Source organism: Nannospalax galili, unplaced genomic scaffold (genome assembly GCF_000622305.1).
Source record: "Nannospalax galili isolate Female #2095 unplaced genomic scaffold, S.galili_v1.0 scaffold724, whole genome shotgun sequence".
Classification (NCBI taxonomy): domain Eukaryota; kingdom Metazoa; phylum Chordata; class Mammalia; order Rodentia; family Spalacidae; genus Nannospalax; species Nannospalax galili.
Window position 1 is genome coordinate 78,674 of NW_008350617.1, and position 10,566 is coordinate 89,239.

Below are 10,566 nucleotides of genomic sequence, written 5' to 3' on the forward strand. Positions count from 1 at the left end.
ACACAAGGGACCCTAGGGATGCACGGGATGCTACCAGGGGTAGTTGTTTGAGGAGCTACTGACGCTCCGGCCTCTCGTTCTTTGAAATACAACAGAAACCAAGTCATTTGTGATTCCATAATTGGGAGGATCTCACAGAAATCTCTTTTGAAGGGTCCCTGCCTAGGGCCTTACACCTTTGTAGTGAGGATCTCACTTCCATCCAGGCAGGGCCACCATTCCCTTCCCTAGAACACCCCTTATCTAGTGTTCTTTGGTACTGGCTTGCACACCACCAATGGCCTGCTCAAGAAACAGCTTTGGTTCTTTGAGACCAAGGACTTCTCTCTCCCTGTGCCTCTCAAGGTGCCCAAGAGAGAGAGTTGAAGTGGGGATCAGAAGCCATTGTACCACTCTGCTTTTCAGGAAAGCTTGAATAAGTCACAGTCTCGGGGCCTCTGTTTTCTTGGACAAGGAGGGTTTTATGCCTGTTGACCACAGGGCATGGTCTCCCCACCTCCATTGGAAGGGAAGTGCTATGAGACTGAAGTGCTGTATGGCCAGCAGAGCCCAGTACCATGGGCCATGGGACCTGCATTCTAGTGACTTTGGTCAGTGTCTCCCACTTTGTCATCTTCTTTGGCCTTGTCAGTGTGCCTTTCAATCTCTCTGTTAGAGTTAACAGTTTCAAGTGAGTACAGTTTATATTTCTAGACATGCCTGACTCTTGATCAGAACCTGCTTGGTCTTTGCTCATCAGTGAACATACTGTCTTCTTTTTTCCTTCTTTTGCTCTTTAGTAATTTGCCACTTTCTTGGGTCTCTTGGAGATTCGCATGGGGTGCCAATAGCTTGCATTTGGGCTTTCACACCCTCAGGATTGAGTGTTCCACACATTTTGTGGTATTTGGGAAGAGGCCACCCTGAGGAACCTGTATAGCCTCTGTCCTGGAAGCACTTTTGCTTTGGTCTGCCAGTGCTTGAAAAGGGAGGTACATCTGTCCCAGTTTTACACTTGGTTTCTCAGCCCTGACTGTTAGGGTGACCAGGGTTTCTGGCTGTCCTGGGAGGCAGGGCCAGGCTTCTTTAGCAGATCTCAGCCTCACAAGCTGGCTCTTTGCACAAGCTCAAGGCTTGCTCCAGTCACTGGAGGATATTGGAGTTGTGCTAGTTGTGACTAGCCTCCCCTCATCACACACCTCCCTTTGCACTGCTGTCTCAGCTTTCTGGACCTAGGCCTTTCTGCAATTCGGATTCCCATGTTTCCTTTTCTAGCTTATAAACTTAGCCTCACATTTAAAAGGATTTTGGTGATTTTTTTTTTAAGTCTAGTATGTAAAGGTGTTTTAGCAGAAAGGGCCCATATTAGTTTACATTGTCATTGGCCAACTGTGGAAGGAAGTCTGACAGATGATTTTCCAATTAAAGAAAAACACTCATGTGCATGAGGTCAGGGCTCAGAGAAGCAGAGTAGCAAGACTGAGCTTTCATCAGAGCCCCCCTTGTTTTATTTAGGAGCACTGTGACTAATGTGGCTTTAACATGTGTTGTAGGACATCACGTTGAAGATCCAGTTTTTGAGGCTTCTTCAGAGTTTCAGTGACCACCATGAGTAAGTATGTGTTCCCTGCAGGAAGGTTATCGGCCGTCTTCCAGTGTCTTCTCCTCTCTCAGCCTTCTGCCACCTTGGTGTGGCTGCTTCCTCAGCCTGGCAGTAGGAGCTGCTGCTTGCCTAGCTTTCCGTCCAGACACTGAGTCTTTCCTCTACCTTCACAGCCAACCTGAAAGGATAGGCGTGGCTACATGGAACAGCACATCTCCAGTGACTGGCCTGAGCCAGGACAGAGCTAGTGACTGGAAGCATGGGAGGCTTTCACCTGCACAGGAAGATGTGCTCTCTCCCATTTTCATTCTAGGTTCTCATTTTTTAAATTTTTAAGTCTTTGGTGGTAGAGAATGTATAAGAAAACGATTATCTTCTATAAGAGAAACAGTACAGAGGAGGAAGGAAAACCAGGCGACCCTTGGTATTATGGTAAGGACCTTGGTGACCTGGCCCAGCAGGCTGCTACCCAGCTTAACAACTGTGTCCATGCAAGGAGCCTGCCCATTGGTCCATGGCTTCTGATTTTTTTTTTACCCCGAAGAAAGCCTGGAATTAAGACCTATGAAAGGCCTTGGGGGAGTGGGGGGAGGGCAGGGTGAGTATATTTTTTTTAATTATGTGAGGTCTTTTTATCCTTTTCGTTTTCTTATAGTGCTTGGGGTCAATCTGATTTTTAAATTCTGATTTAAAATTTTGGAACATTGTAGAAGTTCGCAGAACATGCCTGAGGACAAGTGGCCTACGAGCCTCTACTTTGCAGCTTTGCTTTCTTCATACGTGATTCTCCATTGTGAGAGTTTCTGTGCCTCTGAAGGCACCCAAGCTTACACACTTGTACTCATTTTCTTTGTCTTTTGTTGAGGAAGGGGGGCTCTTGTTTATTTATTTTGTCTTTTTGAGACAGGGTCTCCCTGTAGCCCCAGCTGGTCTAGAACTCACAGAAATCTCCCTGCCTCTGCCTCCCAAGTGCTGGGATTAAAGGCCTGCACCACTGCACCCTTATTATTTATTTTTAATGAGTCCCTGGCTTTCATCAGACTCTCATCAGCACTTCTGTATGCCTGGTTTAGAGAACAGAGTAATGAATGGAAACACCCATGTTCCCTGCTGTCGTGAAGGGTCCATTTGGGGATATAAGTTTAACATAGAGAATGTCACCAGTAAGTGAATGCATGGTGACAAATGGGCATAGTATTTGTGAACAAAAGAACACAGTTCTGTCAGAGCGCAGTTGGCAGGGGTACAGACTGTATAGCAGGCACTCAGTGATTCTGTGCTGCAGAAGCTCTTTGCCAGTGGAGGCCTGAAGGATCAGTAGTAAGTGGGTTGGAGAGGCAGCATGAGGGACTGTTTAGCCAGAAGGCCTGTGTGCAGAAGCCCCTGTAGGAAGGAACATGGGTGGTCTGGAAGTCCAGAGTGAACAGACAGTGTGGTAGGTGGGGAGCTGCTCAACCTATATGCCTACAGAGGTATCCTAGCCCCACAGGGGCTCTGGATCTTGTTCATAGCCCTATATTGCTGTACGTTCTAGGGGGAAGCATTTCAAATTACAAAGGGCCTGAGCCCTGTTCTGGAAATCAGCCACAGCCCCAGTTCCTGACCTTTACCTTTGAACCCATTTGTTTCAGGAACAAGTACCTGCTGCTCAACAACCAGGAGCTGAATGAGCTCAGTGCCATCTCTCTAAAAGCCAACATCCCTGAGGTAGAAGCTGTCCTCAACACAGACAGGTAATCCTACTGGGGGACAATTATGGCTATAGGGCTCACAAGTGGGCACACACAGGTGTTGCATACTTGCCCTTTCCCTCGTGTAGCTACCCTGCCCTCATGTCTGGGCTTTATATGCCAGACACTTTACATCCCCTGCCTCCTAAGTGACCGTCACAGCAGCCTTCATAGGGAAGTGCCATCATTAGTTTCCTCTCTACAGGTGAAGGACAGAAGCCCCAAGTGGCCACCTGCTACAGGTTAGCTGTACTGTATCCTACCACTTTGTTCCCTTGTCACATGCACATGGCACCTTAGGTGGTGTCCTCCTTTCCTACCCATCGTAGCTGTGCCAAGTGGGATGAACAGAAGCAGACCCCTTTACCCCTGCCAAGAAAAAAAAAGTCCTGCCCACTAATTATGTCTGCCACATCTTTGGGAATAGTGCAATGACATGCCAGGTTCACAGGATCTAGAGAAGTGTGGGGTTTATCCAGCAGCTGGACCCATTTCTCCCCAAATTCATTTTTGAGGCCAGCAGAACTCCTCATTCAGATAAGATGGACATAGTGCTGCCGTGATGTCTGCAGGGGATGAAAGGAGAGCTACCATTTAAAGAGGGTGTTTAAAGGACCAGGTCCCTGCCAGCATAACTGCCTTTGCCTATGACAGGCTTGACTCATTGTCTCACCTACCGCTTTGCTTCATAGACTGGGAAGCAGAGGTCTGGAAGGCCACAGCTCAGCTGGAACTGAACCTGAGGCAGGAGAAAGGACTCTGGGCCTACCCTATTGGCAAAGAATTTGATCATCTCGTAGACTGTCACAGCCTGACTTAAACCCACTTATGATGTAAATGCCCCTTCCTCTGGCAAGTCCGAGCCCCATCTGGCTCTGGACTTGTTGCAGGTCTGAGGAGGGAAAACTGGCCTGAGGTGCAGTAGAGGTATACTTGGCTGTTAAGTTGATGACTGTGTAATCTCTAGGGTCTCTGCAGCAACATGGAGCAGGAGGGCACCTCTGCAGGCTCAGAAATACCACCACCTTCCTTTAGCGAACACAGTGACCTAGCTCTGAGGCCCCCTCATCAGCCTCTAGGATCTCACCTGTGCTCTATCCCTTTATTTCAGGAGTTTAGTGTGTGATGGCAAGAGAGGCTTACTAACTCGGCTGCTGCAGGTCATGAAAAAGGAGCCAGCAGAGTCGTCATTCAGGTGAGTCTAGGGACAGGTGTGTCCAGAGTGGTTAGAAATGCCTCTCTTAGTCTCCAGCACCCATTCCTTAAGGGTGATCACTGTTGGGGGAAGTGGCTTCATTGCCAGGTGGCCCTCTGTGACTCAGCAGGTAAGTAGTAAGTGTACTCCTGCCACATACCAGAAGGGTATGACAAGAGGTGACTGAGCATTCACCTACTCTGCTGGCACTGGAGATGGGGGCACAGATGGGATCCAGACCCTGCCCACATGGCATTACCTTGGTTGTGGGAAATAAGCATGAAAAGGAAGAGGCCTGCTTTAGTGCAGCATGGAAAGAAATGGAGCCAGGAGCTGCTCCAGGAGCCTCCTGCTTGGATGAGGAGGCATGAATGGGGAGCCTATTCAGAGTTCCTAGCCACCTCAGGGAAAAGTCGTGAAGGTTGCAACAGGAGGAATTCAGCAGGACTGGGTGCAAAGCTCCATCCCTATGGGATCCCTGTCACTTCAGCTTTGCTTATCCAGACTTCCTTTATGGATCCCAGTTGAGCCCTCTAGTCCAGCTCAGTGCACATGAGCTCAGTGGCTTGTCCACTCATGTCCTTCTGCTGCCCACACACATTTCTGGCCCCTAAATCCATGTCCTTCTGATCTTCTGAAAGTAGAAAGCCTAGAGTGTTTTCACATGGAACTTCCTGGAGCCCATTCTTTAGCCCAGATGCCACCTTCCATATGATGCAAACCCTTCCATGGAGACCCATGTGAAAGACTTTCCCTACTGAGCTGTGAGCTCCATGAGAATAGGGATTTTTCTTGCTCACTGCTGTGCCTCAAGCCTAAGGATGGGACCCAAGACTGGTAGATGATCAGTAAATGTCAAATGCATGACAAGGTAGCAAACGTCTTCAACACCTGGGGGAATTGAACCTGGGCCAGGAAAGGGCAGCCTTAGCCACCTGGGCCAGGGGTCAACATTTGGGTCGCAGGTTTTGGCAAGCCCGGGCTGTGGAGAGTTTCCTCCGAGGGACCACCTCCTATGCAGACCAGATGTTCCTGCTGAAGCGAGGCCTTCTGGAGGTATGGCCTGAGGAACCAGGGTGTTGGGTGGCCATCTTTCCCAGCCCCTTGCATTGCTTTCCGGTCCTGATCCTAAACAGTTCCTTAGGGGAAGACCAGGTCTGGTTGGGAGAAGAGCAGGTCTGGTTGTTCCAAAATGCCAGTGCATATTGCCCTAGTGTTTGCCCTGGTTGCCAGGTGTAGGCTTCTCATGGGTGCTAAATGGGTGACTAAGGGACTTGGGGTGGTGGTGCAGGGACATAGAGTTACCCAGCAAGGCCTTTTGACCCTGAGGATAATTTGGTATTAACTAAAAGTTAATATTCCCTTATTGATTAATGACCTGCAGACAAAGCACAATTCACAAAAGGCACAGAGCAAAATGGCCTACAATTGGTATTTTAAAATTAGTTAGAGCAAGAAATTGACCCATGGATTGTAAAGTCCATATGAAAATAACTGATTCAATTCTATGTAAGTTTAAGAAAATTGACTGAACATGGTGGAAACCCCAGCGCTTGGGAGGCAAAGGCAAGTTCAAGACCAGACCCTGCCTCAAAAAATGAAAAAAGAGAGAAAATGAAATTATCAAAAATACTTTCAGTGTTGTAGAAAACTTTGTCAAAAAGTTAGAATTTGTTGATTTTAGTGTAAATTTTAAACAGCTTTATTCGTAAACATAAAGACAACCCATGGGGTCAAAATGTGTACTCTCCTTCCTTTACTTAATGGCCCCAGTGCAGGAAGGAGTCTATGTTAGATCTGGAGATAGTTCTGACAAAGGAGACCAAGAGCTCTGGCCATGTGGGTGGCTGTAGAGCAGGTCAGAGGCTTCATCTGTGAGCCTTGAGAAAAGAATGCTCTACTTACCTACTACTTCTCCTTCCAAGGTCAATTGCCTGGCCCTTTCTTTGGAGCCACCAGCATCCTCAGAAAAGAATCCAGACAAGTTGCAGGTTTCATCCTTGCTTGAAGCAAATGTGTGGTCTGAGCTCCATGCCAGGCCTGAGTGGGAAACAGGTAGGGGGCAGCCCCATCCACACCCTTACCTTGTCCCCTGCTTACCTTAGCATATCCTGTACTGCATTGTGGACAGCGAGTGCAAGTCAAGGGACGTACTCCAGAGCTACTTTGACCTCCTGGGGGAGCTGATGAAGTTCAATGTTGATGCATTCAAGAGATTCAATAAATATATCAACACTGATGCAAAGGTAAGGCTAGCTCCAGGGCTGCATGGCATTTGCTGCAGTTGTCTAGAAGCCGGGCCTGCCTATCTTCAGGTGTGGACATACAGCTAGAGGATGCTGGGATCCAGTCAGCTCTCTTCAGAAACATTCACCATACTTACTCTGCCAAGCTTCATGCCAGACCCTAAGAACACAGGGATGAAAACCGGTGGTGTCACAAGATCTTAGCAGCCTAAAAGGGTCACTCAGCATGTCTTGTCTGCAGAGCAGTGGGGTTCGGGTAGATCAGTGGTACCCCTGGCGATGATTGCCTCTCTTGGCCTTTGGCCAGCAACCCCTGCCTCCAATGAATGCTATCTCTGCTCCAGTTTCAGGTGTTCCTGAAGCAGATCAACAGCTCACTAGTGGACTCCAACATGCTGGTGCGCTGTGTCACTCTGTCACTGGACCGATTTGAAAACCAAGTGGACATGAAAGGTGAGAAGGCCAAGATGCCAAAGCAAATGGGCACAGTGTGGTGGTGCTTGTGTCAGACACCTGGCCTCCAGCCAGGATTGCTAAATGCTTGCCCAGATGTTTGTGTGGTTGGGGTCAAGAGGGTAGTCTTGGCTACTTTGCTCATCTCTGCCAGTTTTTCTTCATTGGTCGTGCTTCATTTAATGAGCATGTACAACATTTGTTAAAGGAGCAAAGCCACTGTTGCCAGCAGAAGTTAAAAAGTCACCTTCCTCCTCTGGACTAGAATTGCCTGGGCTAAGCAGAGACCCTTCATTCTGTCTCCCTGTGCAGTAGTGTAGAGGACAGCTGTGGTGGGTAGGGTGTCTGACCTCGCCTGGAATTGTGCACACATTTCCATACACATGTGTATACATGTGTTTTTCTTAAGAGATCTGTGACATGTAGCAGATTCTCATATGTTTATGAACCCTGACAAAAAAGAACAGTGTACCTTGTCACAGCCACTGTCATTAGGAGCAGAAAGCATCCTAGTCATGGGTAATTTGGCCTTTTGTCTCCTATTTTTATTCCCTGGAGGATCTATTTTAGGATTTTGGTACAGTTAGCTCTTGCCCCACCTACCCAATAGTGTGGGAAGCTGTTTGCTTGATACTTTTTGCACTATGAAACCAGTTGTGTTAAGTGCTCTAAAAAATGAATTGAACTTTGTGTTTCTGTGTATGCACATGCATATGGAGGCCAGAGTGTCTTTCTTTTTTTTTTTTTTTTCCTTTTTTTTGAGATGGGAGTCTCACTGAACCTGGAGCTCATGGATTCAACTAGACTGGCTGACTAGTGAGCTTCAGGGTCTCCCTGTCTTCATGCCCCCCAGCTCTAGAATTATAGATGGGTGCTGCCACACTGGGTTTTTACATGGGGTCTGTGAATATAAACTCTGTTCCTCATGCTTGTGTAGTACACTTCACCCACTTAGGAGGCAAACCTGGGAGTGCCAAGCTGGGAGAGAGCTACAGGAGGGCTACTCCCTGAACCTGGTTCTGAAGGACCAGGTGGGATTTCTGAGACTTGGCTTAGCTTGATGACCAAATAGTTGAGGATAGATCCTGCTTTAGTAGCTTTTAACTTAGTCATTTTGAGGTCAAGAGGCCACTAGCTACAGTCAGGACCCAGAGGGTACTCAATCAGAGGCATAGGTGGGCTGCCACTGGGTATACCTGCTGTTAAACCTTTGCCTCCCTCCATAGTGGCCGAGGTCCTGTCCGAGTGCCGCCTGCTTGCCTACATATCCCAAGTACCCACGCAGATGTCCTTCCTCTTCCGCCTCATCAATATCATCCATGTCCAGACACTGACCCAGGTGAGAGCCCCCAGCCTATGAGCAAATCTGGGAAGGTAGATTGGAAACTATCTTCCTCATCCTGAAACCCAGCACATCTGTGTCTCCTCCTTCACTCTAGAAGTATTTTCTCTTCCCAAGGCTTTGTGCAATGCTCCCATTTTGCAAGGGGCCTAAGAACAGACAGCGAGTCTTCTGAGGTCGTAGTCAGTTGGGGCACAGATGAGTTTGGTACTGCATTCTTCTGACTCCCAAGCCAATGTTTTTCCCCATCCCTACCCTCTGTCTGTGGAACTGGACCTGAGATTGCCCCAACCCCCTCACTGACTGGCAGCTTCCTCTTCTCCCAATCACACCTGCTTCTTATACTAGTACTCTGAGAGGTGGCTCTTTTGTTCTGTCATCTAACCAGCATATCAGAAGGCTAGACCTGGGACTGGGGATGCTTGTGAACAGGGTAGACCGCGACTGCTTCTATAGCTGGTGTTCTAGTGCAGCATTGAAGTTCTAAAGTGACGTAACTCCTGTACCCAGCCCTGACAGGGTATGAAAACTTCTGGAAAAAGTCATAGCCAAGGCAAGATCTAGACATGGACCAGTGTTGCTATCAGTATATATTGTGGTAGGTGGGTATAGAGGACAGGAAGGTGCCCATGGATTGTGCCAGGACCTTGCCCTGTGGGCCTAGGAATCCCTCCTCCCTGCCCAGTGACTGTCCAGGTTCACTAGCAGCCCCAAGGCTGCTGAATGCACCTAGAGTGACTGCTTTTGGCCTTGTAGGAGAACGTCAGCTGCCTCAACACCAGCCTGGTGATCCTGATGCTGGCCCGACGGAAAGAGCGGCTGCCCTTGTACCTGCGGCTGCTGCAGCGGATGGAGCACAGCAAGAAATACCCTGGCTTCCTACTCAACAACTTCCACAACCTGCTGCGCTTTTGGCAGCAGCATTACTTGCACAAGGACAAGGACAGCACCTGCCTGGAGAACGTGAGTGCCCCAGGACCTTGAGTGGATGGTGGGTGGAGAGTAACATGCAGACCCAAGACCACTCAGATATGTTCAAGGTGTATGGACCACGGACAGGCCCTCCTGTGTGATGCCAGGCTTGGCCTGAGTCCTCCAGCCACTCCCCAACTCTTCTCTCTTTGCCCAGAGCTCCTGCATCAGCTTCTCATATTGGAAGGAGACAGTGTCCATCCTGTTGAACCCAGACCGCCAGTCACCTTCTGCCCTGGTCAGCTACATCGAGGAGCCTTACATGGACATAGACAGAGACTTCACAGAGGAGTGACCTTGAGCTAGGCCTCAGGAAGCTGCTGGGCCAGGGCAAGTGTGGGTGAGCATGAGTACACATGCCACACACTCTGCCCATTCCCATCCCTTCCTTGCCTCCCCACTGCTCTCTGTCTGCCCCAGGTCTTCAGGTACAGGCTGTGGGAGAAACACCCTAGAAGCTCTTGTTCCCTGGGTCTGAGGACCCAGGACATTGGGGAGCCTGTTTCCTCACCGTTTCCAGGGTAAGGACAGTGGCACTATGCTCACCCTTCCTTCACAGTCCTGGAGCCCTGGCCTGCCAGAGGAAGGGAAGTTGGGAAACTAGCTCTGTATGAGTTTCTCCCATGAGTCCTGTGGTGGGGAAGAAGATATGGGCCCCTGAGCGCCAAGCCTCCCTGGCCTCAGGGCCCAGTCAGAAGCTCCTGAACCCTGAGCAGGGGTGGGTATCAGAGAATGCTGCCTCCCACTGAGTCTGCCCATTTCTCCTCCCTTCCAACCTCCCTTGTCTTCCTTAAGCTCCTCTGGTTCTTTGCTCATTGGCCACTGTGTTCATCCCAGGAGGTTCCCCAGAGTGGGGGCCTTTTCTCTCCAGGCTGTGCCTGCCTGAGCCCAGACACAGGAGCCTGGCTGGGAGCTTAACCTTGGCCCCTCCTGTGTTGCCAATTTATTAACAGCAAATAAACCAATTAAATGGAGACTATTAAAGAACTTTATTTTAAAGACTGATGTGGACCTGACTTTGTCCATGAGACTCTGTTCCCAGCCCC

General features: G+C 49.1%; 1 protein-coding gene across 2 annotated transcripts in view; it reads left to right on the forward strand.

Annotated features, from left to right (window-relative positions):
- Trpc4ap (transient receptor potential cation channel subfamily C member 4 associated protein) overlaps positions 1 to 10,525 on the forward strand; it is an 87,963-nt gene extending 77,438 nt beyond the window's left edge. For both annotated transcript variants that reach the window (XM_008847869.2, XM_008847870.2), the window contains exons 11-19: positions 1,533 to 1,591; positions 3,214 to 3,315; positions 4,424 to 4,507; positions 5,473 to 5,563; positions 6,613 to 6,753; positions 7,098 to 7,206; positions 8,433 to 8,545; positions 9,305 to 9,511; positions 9,678 to 10,525. In XM_008847869.2, coding sequence (XP_008846091.1) covers positions 1,533 to 1,591; positions 3,214 to 3,315; positions 4,424 to 4,507; positions 5,473 to 5,563; positions 6,613 to 6,753; positions 7,098 to 7,206; positions 8,433 to 8,545; positions 9,305 to 9,511; positions 9,678 to 9,815 — 1,044 coding nt within the window. In that variant the 3' untranslated portion in view covers positions 9,816 to 10,525. The remainder of the gene's footprint in view (positions 1 to 1,532; positions 1,592 to 3,213; positions 3,316 to 4,423; positions 4,508 to 5,472; positions 5,564 to 6,612; positions 6,754 to 7,097; positions 7,207 to 8,432; positions 8,546 to 9,304; positions 9,512 to 9,677) is intronic.
- The last annotated feature ends 41 nt before the right edge of the window (positions 10,526 to 10,566 follow it).